General features: G+C 39.1%; 1 protein-coding gene across 3 annotated transcripts in view; it reads left to right on the plus strand.

The window, feature by feature from the left end:
- Window positions 1–17,729, plus strand: part of KALRN (kalirin RhoGEF kinase) — a 455,469-nt gene that overhangs the window by 178,526 nt on the left and 259,214 nt on the right. For all 3 annotated transcript variants that reach the window (XM_056495829.1, XM_056495830.1, XM_056495831.1), the window contains 2 exons: window positions 5,994–6,186; window positions 9,905–10,417. In XM_056495829.1, coding sequence (XP_056351804.1) covers window positions 5,994–6,186; window positions 9,905–10,417 — 706 coding nt within the window. The remainder of the gene's footprint in view (window positions 1–5,993; window positions 6,187–9,904; window positions 10,418–17,729) is intronic.

The raw sequence follows: 17,729 nt of genomic DNA on the forward strand, positions 1-17,729 counted from the left end.
ATTGCCCAGATGAAGTATCCCTTTCCTCATGTCAAAATCTGGCAGTGCTGACCATAGACTAAACTTCATAGTGAAGTTAACAGCATGTGAAATGACCTTCATGCTCTCCTTCCTTGAACTGTGAAAAAAACTCATAACACAGGCAAAAAGATCCATTTATTTTCTGAATCTTAGTAGCTTGACTGTGCTAAGCACAGCCATATATATTTATTTCTCCTCTGGAATCCAATGGCTTTGAATCTTCAAACCTACTTCAAATAGCCTCTGCTCATCCAAACCTTTTCAAGAATGGTGTGTTTATATTTCAACACAACCCTAATATTTATTTTTTTCCAGTAAATGTCAAGAACATATAATTTTCATTTAGTAAAACATTTTTGTTTTGTGTCTGCTAAATCATCTCGAATACAAGACTTTAAATGCTCAAGAGAGAGTTGAATGGTACTTACTGTTCAAATATTTCTTTGTTGTGGTAACAAATCTTTAAATGTAGCCCTGCTTCAACAAAAACAAAGCCCTGATTAATTTCATATTTAACTCAGCAGCTGTTTCAAGGAAGACCTGCCAGATATTGATCCAAATATAGTAGACGTGCAGCAACAAAAGGGGAAGAGGGTAAATGGGTTTAGATGAAGACAACATTTACCAGCAGAAACTTAACAGGAATGTGAAAAATTATAGCATTTGTCCTCCAGATTGGGCTTTAACAGCTGCGATCATGCATTTTTTGGACGCAGCTGTGTTTTATATCTTTGCCATGTGAATGAAGAGGGGAAGCTTCTCAAATAGTGTTTATTTGCTCAATTAAATAGGAGGCTGAACTTTGCAGAACTTTGGGTCCCAATTCTGCTCTGGGATGTAATGATTCAGATCTGGATTTTTACATGGGTAGAAGAGAGCTCAACACAAACCTGCTGAACCCTGAGAGAGATGCCAATGGGACCTGCACCTCTCAGAATGACTCCCAGGCGCTCATGGGATCATGGTTACATATTGGAAAAAGGTTCTCTTACACCTAGCTGGTGCTCTTCCTAGCTTACATCATTTTACAACAGAGTTGCTTTGAGTTCAGAGCCGTTTTTCTTAGATGTAAAAATCGAATACCAAATGAGTTACTTGCTTGAGAGTAGCAGGAGAACCCATCTGGCACCAGTTAGCTTCTGCTGCAGTATATGGGTTTTTTCTGCCTTTCTGTTCCCTTCCTGATGACTTGGGGCCAGAGGCAGGGGTTGAATGTTGTTGTGCAGCCCACACATCTACATTCTTGTGCCATTCACAGACACACCTCATGTCCCCTAAGAGCAGTGGCTGGAAACCAGAGACAGGAGGCTTGTCTTTGGCTGGACCAAACTGGCTCAAAGTCTTTTTACAACATGTCACTGACATTTCTCTAGATCACTGCTTTACGTCCAGCTGCTGCCACTGTGAAACTGGCTTTGATATCTTTCTTTCTCTCTCTTTTTAAGAAAGAAAAGTGAGAATGAGTGATTCCTTTTCAGTGCTGAAAAAGGAACAAATTTAGGTCAAAGTAAGGAAGAAAGTATCAATTGGAAGTGGAGTCTGGATGGCTGTTTCTTCTCTAATTGCAAAAAACTATTGTGAAACCAAGTTCAAAAATGTAAGAAGGAAAATCTAGGATGAAGATTGTCCACCTACAGTCTTTTAGGTAGCTGAAGTTCTCTGGTGGGAGCTTGCTGTGAATTGTTGTTCCAGAGTAATGGTGCTCTTGTGTTGTGCATGACTGAGCTGCTCCCCTGGTGTCTGATACAGCAGCACAGAAGGGAGATGTGAGGATCAGGATCTTTGAAAGCACAGTCAGTCTCATCCCACTGAGCAGCCACTGTCACTGGGGGATGTGGGTGACAGCTCAGACTGACAGCACAGGAACACATTTCTTAACTGGGATAAAAAGCAAGATGCAATTTGCTGAGAAGTATTAAATAGAACAAAGTATTTAATAAATAATGCTAGTTCAGGAGTGCTTGGAAAACAGGTCTACTAAAAAGTACTTTATCTGGTCCTTTAAATGTACTGGAAAGTAAATTATGAATACAGGTACTGACTGTTTCTATGGACAAGGTGAACTTCAGGCTCAACATGGTGATGTGAAACCAAAGTATGAAAGTCTATAAGTGATGCTGATTATAAACCTCTCTGTCTAGTTTTATTTCCAAGCTGTGTAAATAAACCACACACAAAATGATCAAAAAATTGCAACTAGTCAAAAATATTAACACATAAATCACTGAAGTGATCCTTGGTACATTTTGATATGGAAGCAAGGCAGCAGAGTTAATAAGCTCTCATATGAAGTGAGGCCTTTGGGACAGCAGTTTGTGCTTGGAAGCTTTTACATACCTGTTTTTCTTCTCTCCTCCTTTTCCACGCTCAACTTGTGAACCAATTGGCTGACTCCAGCCACATTTATCAAAGGAACGGTGATCTCAACAATAATTAATTTCCTGCAGATTTTGCTCCTATATATTGTTGCCTGAAGAGCTACTTGTTATTCTGACAGTGTCTCCTGACAAGGTTATGCTGACCCACCTTAAAAGAGATCTTACTCTCCTTGTTAACAAATCATATTTAGAATGAGATGCTGGACATGTCAGATCTGGGCTTTTAGTGGTCCAACAGGAATGCTAAATGTGCTGCTTCATCATTAACTCATGACTGCAAAATGGGAATGGAGATTTTATGTCATTTCAGCTAATCAAGTGCTGAAGCTTCCAAATGCCAGAAGCTTTGGCCAAACCATAAGGGTGAAAAATACACATAATCAATAGGTATCTGAAAGATTAATCAGTAAGCATGAAGTCCTTAAATTCATTTGGTACCCAGCAAGCCAGCTCTTGCCAAAGAAAATACAATTTAGAGCGTGCCTGAATTAAAGAGGAAATTTGAGAAAATAACCTTATGAAAGTACCCTAGGAACCAAAATAGAGGCATTTATTTTTACAAAATTATCACATCTGCTTCTGAGTTTCAATTTTATGCCTTTTTTAAAAAAATCCAGATTATAAGTATTATTTTCACAAATATTCTAGGGTATTTTTTTCAAACTTAAAAACTGGCCTTTGTCTTTGCTTAAAAGCAATGGAGCAACTGAAATGTCTTATCAACTATCAAATAATTTCTGGTCACCATTGCAAATCTAGTCCAGATGAGCACAGCCAAAAGGCTGATGGAATTGTCCAAATACCTTGATTTGAGTGTTTTTTCCAGTTTCTGGTCAAATATCAATACCGGAAAAAATTAAGCAGCACAATCAACATTAATTGCCATACTGAAGTGGTTACTCGTGTGTAATAGATATGTGTATTGATGGATCATCCTGGGAGCCAGGAATACAGCACGTCTTGCCTGGAAAATGTGGAGGAAGCTTGATTGCTACTGATGCTTTTCCCAATCGATTGCTAAATTGGGAAGGGTTTGAGTTGGTGCTTTTAAACAATAAAGTTAATAAGCACAATGAGACTGTTCAAAAGGAGCCTCATGTCATTTCCTCAGTCTGTGCTGAGGTAACTGAAGAAAAATGAGTGACTGTCAGAGATGACAGATTGTCCAAGATTGCCTCACCAGAGTTTATCAGAGCTTCATTATGTCTAGGCCAACTTTTTTAGGATGCTGTCAATAGCTGGAAATATTTGGATATTGCAAATTCAACTTGAATTTTTTTTAATAAATTGTCTGTGAGGTGTCCTCACAATTAGGTTAGCTTTTTGTGCTTTCACATCCGTGTTCAGTTTTGGTTTTGCAGACACATATTATTCATTATTTTTAATTCCCTGGATTTGCATTTATGGTTTCCTGAAAAAGTAATTTATTGGAATTTATTCCAGATAGCTGAAAACTGTAGTATGAATATGGGTAGCTGGAGACCTGCTGCGAGGCAGGCTCCTTAAGCAAACACAGCATGGCAGATGGTCCTTGCCCTAAATAGTTTTCTTATCTCACACTTCTTTCTTTGAGATATTAGTATCTGGCTATCTGTTTGTGCAGAGTAAGTGCTCTCCAAGGCACCCTCTCTGCAGCAAGCTCTGCAAATGAAAGTAGAAATGATGAGCAGGCAGCTTTCTGTCTTGCAACAGTTTAAACACTGTTAAATAATAGTTTTTGACAAGCAAGTTTAGAAATCAGGAGCTAATTTTTTGCAAAAAGTCAGAAGAATGTGGAGTTATCATTGTGCTGGGGGAATCAAATCATGTAGAGGAGACTAAAGACCCAGAGATCTTGTTACAGGTTAGTACCATTCATCACATTAAAGAAAATAAATGCAAGCGGAATTACTTCTGCAAGAATGTGGCCAACACTCATGAAATAGAGTTAGATTTTCTCAAAATGATAAATGCCATCCATTTGTATGTTTCCTGTACTAGAATTGAAAAGGGGTACCCACCTTTGCACTTTTATATTTCTTACAGGATTTTACATGCCTGTGTGATGAATGAAGTAGGGAATTGTCTTTACAATAAAGAGCATTGTTAGGAGTTTGTATTATTGGTGTAAAAGTGGTTACTGATGGTTATTGATGTGTTTTGAACATAAGAATTCTATAATTATTCTTCTTTCTTTCCTCCCTTTGCATCCCTCTTTCCTATCAGTTTCATATTTGAAAATGTACTAAGCTTTTTGGAAATTTGGTCTAGTTACAAGGACTGTGGATAGTGCTAGTAGTGAATAGCTGCTTGTTCCAGAAAAGAGTAAGAAAGCAGTCCCAGCTTGCTCCTCAGGATCAGTGACCATTCTCCCATGTCCACCAGAAAAAGCTGGGGAATTGTTGCTGTTTCTGCTGGGGAATTATTGCTCTTTCTTCTTCTACTGAAAACATGCTGTGAAGTTTCCAAGGACCCAGCTTGTTGTCCCTGAGTGCTCCTGTCTGGCACTATGTTGAGACTGTTCAAGTTAGCAAATTCTCAACATACATTAGCCTAGTGTGCATCCTCTGAAGAATATTCCTGTCCTTGTTCTAGCCCAGAAACCTAGTTCTAAGCTTTATAGGACTGTTTTCCATTGAATATGTAGTAGATGAAACTTATTAGCAGAAAGAGCGTTTTAAGAAGTTAAAGAGGTAGAGTGCAGTGAAAATCCTTCTGTGTATTTGTGCACTCAGAGTATTTCTGTGGAGGAGGGACAGTTACAATTTCTACATTATACCTATACCTCTTTTTCTGAGGATAAATACTACTATGTCCCTTCTAAAGCTATGCTGAAAGCTGCACAGGCTTGACTTGAATTGATATATCTTTTTATTCTTTCTTCTTTCTTCTCGTGAGAAAAAAGAAGAGATGTGTTTGCAAGGGAATGCTGTGGTGTTGTTGGGCCCCATGCATTGCCAGTGACCTGGCCAGATAACTGCCTTGGTCTTCTGAGAAGGCTGGAGCAAAAGTCTGACTGCAGATTGAAAAAGTCCTGCAGCATTTGGAAGATCAATTGAAAAGGGCCCCAATGATAACAGCACACATGCTGAGTCACAAGGGCCTTCCTGTCAGGGAATAAATGCAAGGCATTTTTCTAGACATGACACTTTTCTGGAAGTGAAACTTTTTAAAGGGGCCCTCTAAAAATGAAGGTACCCAAATTTAAAAGGGGCTGGTAATGCTAAGGCACAGGACACTGCTTGTTGACTTTGCCTGGGTTCAATATGTTGAAAGCAGAATCCATTGTATGTACACATAAAGAGATTCTATACAGATGTATTTGATTCTGTTTTCAATTGTGTGAAAGTATGTATGTTTTTAGTGAATATTTGAATTACATATGTTTGGAAAATTAGAGATTAAACTGTAATCTAGACTCTTGAATTTCATGTAAATTGCATTATAGTCAATTTAATATGACCTTTCTTATAGCCTTTATACTGTACTATCTTTCATCTTTTATGTTAATCATTCCTTGCTTTGCTCTGAAGCACCAAACACCCTCAACAAAAGCCAAGTCTCACTGTGGCTGCCCACAATATTAATTATCATGATGTGCTTTTATTCCTGCAGTGAAGATGTTTGCAAACGAGGATTCACTGTTATTATCGATATGCGGGGATCCAAATGGGATTTGATCAAGCCTCTCCTAAAAACCCTTCAAGAAGCCTTTCCTGCTGAGATTCATGTTGCCCTGATTATAAAACCTGATAATTTTTGGCAGAAGCAGAAAACAAACTTTGGCAGTTCCAAGTTCATCTTTGAGGTGAGAGTCATGTAGAAATTAATTGTAAAGTGTTATCTCTGATGAGAACTTTTCTTCGTGTAAAAAACCCCTCTGATTGAAAGCACAAAATACATCTGAGGGCAGGTGGCAGGAGTGATGCCCTGGTATCAGGTTGTTTTCTGAGCACACTGGTGAAATGGGTTGCATGTTTCATCCCAGAGGTTCTTGTCATATTTATTCTTGGTGATGTTGCATTAAGTCTTTCCTTTGTTTCTCATAGGAAAAAAAACAACAATAAAACACAGCACCAAATCAGTCAAAATGCTAAAGATACAGTTTTCTAGATACAAATGTATGAATTTGTTAGTTTACTTCTACCCACTTCCACTAGTGGCTTTTTTGAAAATAAAAGACATTTGCTAATTTTTCACCTCTTTAATTTGAGATTTACAGTTTGGGGATAGCATGAACAACTTGTGTAATGATAAGGTGCCTCAGGCATGTCCTTTGAGAAGTAACCATTATATAACAAGTGCATAACTAAGGAGAATTTTACTAACTTTGTTGTTGATGAAGAAAAACCAGCTGTGTTCTCTATAGCACTTCAGTTTTCTGTGAATTTCAGCTTCTTGCCCAAATGAAGCAAAACTCAGGTGCATGAAGTGCTTATGCATCAATCATGCCACACCATGACTTAATCATTATGTTGTTTTTTCATAATTCACTGAGAAACACTTATATTGTTGGCAGTTTTACCAATCCATTAATTTCAGAGAGACACAGAGATTTTGCATCTCAGAAACACAGAAGAGAAATTGGTTATAGCTCTTAACATTTACTGCAATGGAAGACTGTATTTAAGTATCTGTTTAAGTTTTGTTGAAATCATTGTGATATAAATGTGTCTTTATTTTCAACCTATTTTTGCTGTGGGGAATTAGATTGCTGTTACTCATTAACACAATTTTACATTATTATCACATTTTAAGTGCTTTTAAATTTTCACCTCTGTTTCACAAAATCCAGTAAACTCATAAATTTTACTTTGATTATATAAATCTTCACACTCCTCGGTACCTTTGAGGACAGATAAAGTAACAGTTCAAGCACATATTTTTAGAACATTTGTTTGTTTTTAAAATTAATAAATACCTTCTGAAGGTTTGACATATTTTTATTATGTGGTGTTGTTGTGATGGTAGTAAACTCTGACCAAGTTATGCTTCATAATTGCAGCTCTGAAAGTTATTGCTTAAAAAGCTCTGGATTCATTTGCTGTACATGCTGGAATTCATTAAGAGTATTTTCATTTTGTGTGTGTTGTCAGTGCCTTTGAGCAGTTCTTTGTCTGCAGGGCTGTTCACATGGGTGTCCAATGGTTCACAAATTTTTGGGCCAGAGGAGGAGGGTCTGTGCTTTCACTGTGCATTGGACCGTCTGCAGACATTCAGAATCATAGAATGGCTTAAGTCCTTCAGTTCTATGATTCAAACACGGATTTCCTGAGCTGTGGTCCACTCTGCAGTGTACACAACACAGTCAGAGATCTTCTATTGAAAGGATCCTTTGGGATGCTGCTGCTGTCAATAAGCTCAGGCTCTTGGCCAGCTCATGCTCTCTCATAAGAACTGTGAATATCAGACAAGGTCAATATGGCCCACATTTATCTGATTTATGTGGGGCAATTCACAGGTACCCTCTCTGCACTGACCTGCCATGGCAATTTCCCACAGCTTGGATCAAACAAAAGGGCCTTGGCAGGAGCACACTGCAGTGGAAGGCAATGGAAGTCTCTGTTGATTTACCCCATCCACAAACTCAGCTGTACCCAGTGCCAGTTTTAAGGCTAGATTTCTCTTTTGAGCTTAATGGAAGCATTATGTGTGTGCCAGGACACTGTAGGACCCTTACTGGACACTGATGAGCTGGATTTGGGGAATGAGATTCTGGCATGGTGTTTCTATGTCATGGTCCAGAGTGAAGCATATACACAAGTCTTCACTCAGAAAGAGAAAGAAAAGTGTCTGGTTGATGTATGTGGATTCCAAAGTTTTCTGTCACTTTGAGGAATGGACCAGGCAGCTTATTTAGCATTAATTCAGAGGTGCCTTCAAGACCATTTTCTTTCTCCTGATGAAAGAGGCTAAATAGTGGACAGCACTTTTTAAATTGATTTCAAAAAGAAGGATGAGCAGTGCCTAGGAAACAGTAAGAATCTACCTGCCTCACTAAAAATGTTTTCATTAGAGTTTCAAGAACTGCTTAAAAAATCAAACCTGAATAAAGAGAATCTCTGCAGAATTTAGAAATGAAAAGCCTTTCTACTGTCTCATAATGTCAAATTCTGTGCATGATTAGAGCAATGTTTCCATTAACCTGACAGACTGCAGGAGATGCCAAAGTGTTAGCCATGAAGAGAAGTATTTCCCTGACAGGCAGTTAAACTCTAAACTGAATTATCTTCAAGGTCTCAGTGTCCAGGTCAAGAGGTTTAAAAATTTGAAAATGCTCTGAAGTGACATACTTATCTTCCCACTGTTTGTGTGCTCCTCCCACTGTCCTCTCTTTTCCTCACAGTAAGGAATATTGCAAGAACATTTTAAAATAATCTTTCTCCTGAGTTTAAGTTCAATACAATGCATTGAAAAATGCCTGATATTTTTGGATGAATACAAATTGGAAGAAAAAGCCCATTATTAACCTTTAACCAGTAGCTAGCCTACTATTTTGGACATAACTTAGGATAATAATCAGGATTTTAGGTGTTTTTCTTTGTATATGACTTCTATGAGAGTGCTGTGATTATTGGGTGCCTCCATTTCTGAAGAGCACAAGCTCTAGCATTCTTTAGAGGCCTGATCTTTCAGGGATCCATGTGTAGTCACTGATGAAGAGACAAGCCTTTAAGTGCTGCCAGCTTGGGTGTTAACATGAGAGCACTGGAAATTTCTAGTTACATGAGAAAACCCTATGCTCCTAATTTCAGAAAGAAGTAGTTTGTCTAAAACAAATGGGAAAACCTATCATTTGCTGTGTCCTTAGACTGTAATCTGCTTTCCAGACACCCAGTGCTTTTCTCTATCAGCAGTTACTGAGTTTGAATGAATTAAAACCATTTCTCATTGACTGTGTATGATTCGTGAGCAGTACTTTCTATTGGCAATAAATTCTAGTTGTTAATACTTCAATGACATTTCATTTTTACATTGATTTTAGCTTAATTACATTAGGAATTGCTAATAGGGAAGAGTGGCAAAAAGCCAACTGGAATTATTTGGAATAAGAAACGCAGCCTATCCTCTGTTATGGCAATTTGCAATACCTGCTTCAGTTCATATACCTGAAAATTTTGCTTCTGTGTAGCTGCTAGCAAAGTGCCTGTAATACCATCTACCTGTTTAGTGAAAAACCATGTCCAGATATCCAAAAGCTTCAGTAAGAAATCTTCAGTGTCCAACTGGGCTGATGAAATCTGTGGCAGAAACATTTTTACTACGTGTTTTTGATACTGAAAAAGATAGGCATTATTCCAGTAAATATCACATATGTAATAAGTATATAAGTAAATAAATGCCATCAGAAGTAAGGTTTTATGTCCAATTAATATATCAAAATTGAACACATTCCTTGACATCCTTTACCAATGTTCCTTCAATTATGTATTGATGAGGGAAATACTTCATACAGTTTATGGGCTGTGCTGTTAATTCTGATTGGATGGTTCCTAATTTAAATGCTGTTCTTTTCCCTTCCTTAGACAAGTATGGTGTCTGTGGAAGGCCTGGCAAAGCTTGTGGATCCTTCTCAACTGACAGATGAGTTTGAAGGGTCCTTGGATTATAACCACGATGAATGGATAGAGCTGCGTGTCTCCTTGGAAGAATTTTTCAACAGTGCCATCCATTTGTTATCAAGGCTGGAGGATCTCCAGGAAATGTTGGCTAGGAAGGAGTTTCCAGTTGATGTTGAGGGCTCAAGAAGGCTGATTGATGAGCACACGCAGCTTAAGAAAAAAGTGATTAAAGCTCCTGTGGAAGAACTGGATCGTGAGGGTCAGAGGTTATTACAATGCATAAGATCCAGTGATGGTTTTTCTGGTAGGAACTGCATTCCTGGAAGTGCAGATTTTCAGAGTCTTGTGCCAAAGATCACCAGCCTTTTAGACAAGCTGCATTCTACCCGGCAACACTTGCATCAGATGTGGCATGTCCGCAAGCTGAAACTGGACCAGTGCTTTCAACTCCGGCTTTTTGAGCAAGATGCTGAGAAGGTAGGGAGCAATCTGTTCCTTTTTTCATACTTTAAACCAGTCTCTATTGCAAGGGTGACCATTTTTTCTGTAAGTGGCAGCATGAGGTGTTCATCACCGTTGTAAATCTCATGTTGCCAGCAGATACACTTCATGTGACTCCTAAACCAAATTAGCTGAGCTAACTGTTAGATGTAGCAGGCACAGTAATATCCAAGAGTAATTTTTCTGTGTTACTTTTGGTGAAAGTTACTCTGCTTCTATATCTCATAATGAGTATATTTAGTAGACATTATTACAAGAATCTGACTTTTTTCAAGCTTCTTTACTAAGCTTATGAATATATTTATCTACTTGTCACAGCACCGAAAAAATGATTTTGGGGCTTGATTCACTATGATTATTGTTTGCACTTCTTGGAGTCTATGGGAAATTTCAAGTGTGGGTTTCAGGGAATTTACTTTAGAAAATTGTGTAATGCTAAAGGCTTGGCTTTCTTAATGCAGAAATGCTTGGCACCTTGTTAGGTGATTTTGTGAGTAGTCTTTGTTGGCATCTTTAAAATTCCAGGCCATGGAGGTGAGGTATTCTCAGTGGAAGGTACTGAACTCTCAGACTTGTGTTTATCTCTATATCCATCAAAAGCACCAATTTTTGAATCTTCTCTACTTAATGTATTATCCAGTTGTTTCACTAATGTGTCTGCCTGGATGGACCCAGGAGGAGTTGAAGAAGAAAAGCAGACTTCATCTGCAGGGGGATTTCATGAGAACATTTTTATAAATCGGCTACTAGTTAGTGTCATTTTAAAACATCGTGGAGAAGCACATTGCTGAAACAAACGTAATGTTCAGTAGTGCGGAACAAGACACTTGACATTGGTTTTCAATGCATGTACCAAATCTTGCTAGGACTGGAAAAGCTCTATCTTTGTATAATCAATCCTCCTGTTGAATTCAAATGAGTCCCTCTAAAATAGGAGTCACTGCAGCATCACTCATGGACGCATAAGAGCAGGGTTTTATTTCCCAATGGTACATTGGTAGCATTCTACCTGTTCCTTCTCTGTCATATGCTGTAAGGAGGCCACTCACTTCTGTCCTTCCCAGCAGTGGCTGTACTTTGGTCAGTGCATCACTTTAGATTTTCAGTTTCTTTGGGTTTATTTAGATGACCACTGCTTAATAATACAATTTTATAATTTATTGTTATTATTCAATAATATTATTAGTGAATTATTAGTATTTAGGAAGTTATCATAATTAGTGATGTTAAAAGCTGGATGTCTCTCAGATCAAGTCAGTGTTTGAGAAGTCCTGGTTGCCAAGCACTGTTCTGTGGCATTGAAGGAAGAATCCAGGGAGTTTCCTTTCTACCTCCTGCATGGGCACGAAAGGATAGTGTGATATAAGTCTAGGCAATGTGACAGTAATGCTCTTTACATGTATTATTCTGAGATTGATATGTGTAAGGTCTAGGCAAGTCAACAAATACATTAAACTTTTGAGATCAAGGAGGAAGCAGTGAGAATGTGATTTCTGCCTTTGTAACTCTGGTTGTCTTGAGCAATTCTAGTTTGACAAAACCAGGATTCTGCTCTTCCCTTCTTCATCTGCCTCACATTAACTAAACACATAGTCAGCTTCTCCCTGCTTATGCTCTGCTTGCCTTTTCTTGACTTCTACATTTTCCCAAAGAATATAAAATATTTTCTTGTTTTATATACCCAAATCTGTCATTTTAATCTTCTCAGTTTGTGAGTCTCTAAAATTCTTCCTGGAAGGGTTGCAGACCCTTTAACATCACATTTCACACGTGCAGACTGATGTAAAACATTGATGTGCTTTTCCTCTGTAGTTGCCTTTCTGAAGTCTCTTTGAAGTATTCTGATCACCTCAGACTGGAAAGTACTTGTTTCATAAACTGTCCAGAGCTAAATCCAGCCTGAATGCTGTCTCCACTGCAGAAATAGCCACCAATGTGTCTGTGTATTGAATTTTAGAGTTTCCAGGTACCTCCATTTTCTCAGTTGCATTCTACTCAGATATGGTAGCAGAGCCCAGTTACTCTTCATCTCCTGGAGAGAGACACAGCTCTTTTTGTATAATCTGGACATGTCATGTAGCTCTAATCAAATGATAACTCTAATAGCCTGTGAAAGCTCAAACTCCAACATAAAATTCTGAACGTAAACAAGGGTTGAGGGCCTTTTAAAATATCTGTCTATATTCATTGGATGATATTTCAGGAAACCTGTTCTACTAAGAAGAAAATAGAAAAGGACTTTAATTTTCTGGACATCCCTGATTTAAAAAATTTCAGGTGTCCTCATTGCCTGAAAAGTTCTTAAAAAATGGGGTAGGAAAAAAAATAAAAGGGACACCAGGACTAAAACACACATATTTTAAGGAAGGTTAATTTTTCTCTTTGGTATTCTAGTACCACATATGTTAAAAGCAGATCAATTCATTTTTCTTCCTCCTAGAAATCCCCTGTATTAGAACATTTAGAAATGGCAGTCACTGCCTGGACACACAAAATATTTAAATTACAGGCATTAGAACTTTCAGAAGTCTGTATAGTTATGTGCCAAACAACTCATTGCCAAAATAAACAGAGGGGGTGGCAGCCACAGCCTGGGCTTCTCCCACTCAAATCAGTGGGAGAGAGCAGGGCTCTCTGCAGAGAAACTTTGTCCCCAAGTCAGGCCTGTAGAGTTTTGCTTTCCTGTACTGGGGCCAAGGGAAAGGAAAAGTGGGGCTATCACACAGGCACAAGCAGTGCAGTGAGATTGAATCTCCAGATGGAGACTGGAAGCTCCTTGAAGCTCAAGTCAGCAGGCAGGTCAGCCATGTGGGGAGCATTGGCAGAGGGGTGTGAGGAAGTTCACATGCTGTGCAGTGCTGACTGTAATGATCTGCTGATAAATAACACATTTCAGCTGCTGGCAAAGCCCTGACCCTCACTGTTCAACAAATTTATTCCTCACCAGCTAATGGAGAAATACGTATGTACGTATATATAATTTTGAAACTAGAACTGAGGCTTCTCTGTGGTTTACTGGGTAACAGGGAAAATATTTTTAGTCACCACTAACATTAAAAAATGTGTCCCTATCTAAATTGAATATTGTTTGAAACAAAAACTCCCCAATCAACATAGATCCAAGTATTAGAACTATCTGAGAAATGATAATTGGTTGGTGGAAATCTGGACAGGGAGAAGAATTCAGGCAAGAGTCCACATGTTTTGCACTTGAATAAATACCAAAAAAAGACAAAAAATTAAACTTATACTCTGTACTTTCCAGCTTTTCTGGAAATCATTTGTAACTGGCACTCAATTTGACTTTTGTAGGAATTTCCACATCATTCTGCGTTGGTTCCACACCAATTTTACTACCCCAACATGTATGTGAATGAAAAACATCTATCATGATGTAATCAGCATTGTCCATGCTAAGTATAAACAATACAGTCACTGGCAGGACCGAGGTGAGGGTCTGCACAGTGAGCTGCCCACAGCAGAGCAGAGAGCTGCTCTAACACTGTGGGGGTCTGCCCCAAAGGGAGGCAGAGCGGGCTTGGAGTGTTCTCTCTGTCCTCACATCCCCTTCTGCTTCCTACACAGTCCACTACACAAAGGCAAACTCCAAAAGATGGAGTAAGAAAATGCCATGAGTAAATTTCATTGGAAGCTTGCGGTGGGAGAAAATTTTATTTGGATCAGTCCAGCTTTGTAGAAAGTCTAGTGGCAAACCACAGGCCACATCTAGTCTTCAAGGAGCAGTGAAGTAGCAGGCTTACAGTCAAAACCATCAGCCCCGTGTAAACCAAGGCTTCCCTTTGAAAAACACAGCTCTGGCAGTGGTTTTCCCTGTGGAGCAGGGATGGGAAGCTGTGCAGGCTGCTGGGGCTGCGTGGTGCTGCTGCTCTGCGAGTGTCTGCAGGCAGAGGCAGCAGAAAGCAGGGAGAACTTGCAGCTCCTACTCCTCAGCAGCTGTAGCTCCCATTTCCCAGGTGATGTGACCAGCCTGCAATGACAGAAAGATTTCAGTGAGTGCAAGAGTGATGGGAATGTGACTAACAATGCCACTGCTGGCCCCTTCCTCAGTCAGGTCTCCTTAAATAAGGGAACTGATGTGTTATTCTTCTGAGTAGGTGCTATTAAACTTAGCCACCATGGAGAGAAATAAATAATGTGGCATTTGGTTTCTCAAGGAAGGAAATCACAGATATCCCAGCTGTACTTGACTCCTGTCCAGTGTCCAGTTCCAATTCCTAATGAAAGTGTTGGGAAGACTCCTATTAATTGTCAGCAGAAGCACATTATACCCATTAACTAAAAATATACCCATTTTGAAGTGTCAGATGAAGTTTAGGAGTTCCTACTTTAGAACATCACTTAACACCAAGCAGAGTTAGTATAGAAAAATACAGAGAAGCTGTAGCTCAACAGCGAAGTCAGTGGGAGAGAAGAATATCCAAGAATATATAATTCAAGTATTTGAACCATGCTCATGCTGGTTTTAGAGTATTACACCTGCCAAGGTTCATGTTCCTCAGAAGGAAGGAATGTTCTGCAAGCTACTCTTCATCTAAAGAGATGCAAGATGGATAGCTTTGATGGATAATAGAATGCAAAATGTGGAAATTCATGCTGTGGTTTAGGTGGGAAAAGATGGCTTTAAAGAAGAAACTTTGATAAGTTGATGTTTGAGAGAAAGGAAACACTCATTTGTGATTACATGACACCCATATTAACTGTTTTGTACATTACTTCCCCACATACTGCATTTGAAAATTCTGATGCTGTATGTTCTACAATAAAATGCATTGCAAAACTGATGATATGATCCTTCTTGCTAATAGGAGACAGTTTATTTTATTACAGTCCATTAAGTAGAGCAATTGTAGCTGCTCTTTTAGTCAAGGGAAGCATTTCCTAGAAATGGGCCCTAGCTGACTTTCTGGAAAAGCAGTATAAGAAAGATTAAAAACCAACATTGCTTTCTTTTACATTCCACATCACCTTTAAGTTTTCTTCTTTAAGCAGTGTCAAACGACCCTTGAAGTGATGCATAAAGCAAATTTATAGAGTTTTCCTGTTTGCAACATGTCATGTTAACCCTCAAGGACTTGCATAATTCCACCAGGCTCAGCACCTGGGACAGGCTTCTCTGACTGAGATAAAATCACTTAGTGAAGGACCATTTCCCCTCTCTTATTTCACTCCTGGAAGCCCTTGGTTTCTTTGATCTGTGCTATGTGCCATAAATACAATTGCCTCCAAGATTTCATGTGAATTGTTGGCTTACAATTACTGTGAGAGGGATGTGTCCTAGGGAGTGAGAATTGGAAACCAATGAGGAGAGTTCTGAGAAGGTAACAGAGGAACCTTTCATATGTGAAATGAATAAAAAGCACAGGGGTTCTGGGAAGGTGGTTAATTAGGACTGGGGAGGAGGCAGGAAGCACATTAAGAGGGGACAGAACCACAGTCAAGATTAATAATGAGAGCACATCTGAAGTACATATACCCCACGTGCTGTTTGACTGTGATAGGATTTGTTACTGAATGAATGGTATTTAGCAGTTAACAGCAATAATGATACAGTCATAATAATAATGGATTAGACATGGATTTTTGTATAGGATTTAGATTTCATTTAAGTTACATGAACGCTGAATTGGTGTGCAGAACTCAGCATGCTCTGGATTTTCCATCTAAGTACTTACACCATGAATATCACAGCAGCACAGTGAGTGAGCATTGCAATCAGGAGCTTTCCTGGAGATTTTGAACACAGGGGATGTTAGACTGAGGTAAGCTCCATAAGACTTTTGCAATAAAAGGAGTCCATAAGCTTAGTGTCTTCTGCAGAGATATTTGACTGAGGGTCTAAGTGAGACTCATTTAAGCATGTTTCTGTCATCCTTAACCTATTTCAAATATCTGTGCAGAGAAAGGACAGGGCCTTGGGGTACAGACACTGCCTGGGAAAGGCACTGGCTGTCCATGTTTGTGAACATCCATGTTTGCAGAGGGCTTTATTAGAATAGTGACCAAGAATTTCCTTGAGTGAGCATAAATGAAATCTCTTGCCCATAATTCCAGAAAAAGAGTTCTCAGAGGACCAAGGTGTTGGTGGTCAAACCCCTCTCAGCCCAAAACAGCTGCTTCTCTCTTCAGGTGAAACAATTTGGTTTCAGGTTAGTTTTAGCTGTAGCCCTGGTCTGGTTGCATTTTAGTGCCCAAGGTCTCCCTGAGCTGTCTGCCAAAAAGACGGAGGCGTGGTCATGTAAAGCAGAAAGAGTTTCAGCTATTGAAATCTGTGAAGGACTGAGGTCTCTCTCAGAGCTCCCAGTGACAGCACTGAGTGAGCTGGAGCAGTGTGGCAATGCCTGGTACCAGGAATATATCCCAGGGTTCTGGTTATGTTAGTTCTCATTTACAACATTATGGACAGCCTGATTTGCCAGGGCTTGCAATAGTCCTGATATATGAATAACAAGCTTTGAAACCAATTCCTGACACAAATGGTTCTTATTTTTATTGCATTGAATAAATATACAGATCTCTACATTTACAGATCTGGAATAGACATTGCTCAAGAGTCTTTGAATTTAGTCGAGGTATTTCAAGTTGCCTTAACATCTTTGTCTTTTTTCATGCAATGGACTCTCGAACAGAGCACGTAATATCTGTTCTCTCCTGAAACCTTGTTTCCAAATCTGGCATCTTCTCTCCCATGCTGCCAATGAAAAATGCTTTATTTTATAATCTGAAGATTCCCTTAGCATATGGTGCCTTTTTTTTGCTATAGAGATTCTCAGACAACTGTTCATGAAATCAGGTTTGGGTTGCCAGTGCTGGGAAGGAAATTCAGCCATCAGCCAAAATAAGCTGCCATGTAAATAGAAGGTCATCATCTCATCCCCAGGCTTTGTACTTAAGTCCACTCTGAAAACTAAAACAGCGGAGGGCAGGCCCCATGTTCAACATGAAGTGTTTGCTCTGACACATCTCTTCTAATACAGGCAGAACACAGAAAATAAGTGCAGATAGGTCCCTAAATTACTGGATTAACAGACACCATTTTACAGTATCAGATCATAAAATGTTGGAAAGATGGTTATATAGGTGACATGGAAAGGAGGCTGGAATTGATACTGAGTTGGTGCATAAACATCAAATAGTTGAGTTTGTGTTTGTATGACATCTATTGCAGCTAGGTCCTGAATCTGACTGGGATATTGGCTGTTTCCAACAAAGAAATGCATATTTTCAGTTGAAAATAGCCCTTGGAGATGTGAGGGTATGAAAACATTCC

Source organism: Oenanthe melanoleuca, chromosome 7 (assembly GCF_029582105.1).
Source record: "Oenanthe melanoleuca isolate GR-GAL-2019-014 chromosome 7, OMel1.0, whole genome shotgun sequence".
Classification (NCBI taxonomy): domain Eukaryota; kingdom Metazoa; phylum Chordata; class Aves; order Passeriformes; family Muscicapidae; genus Oenanthe; species Oenanthe melanoleuca.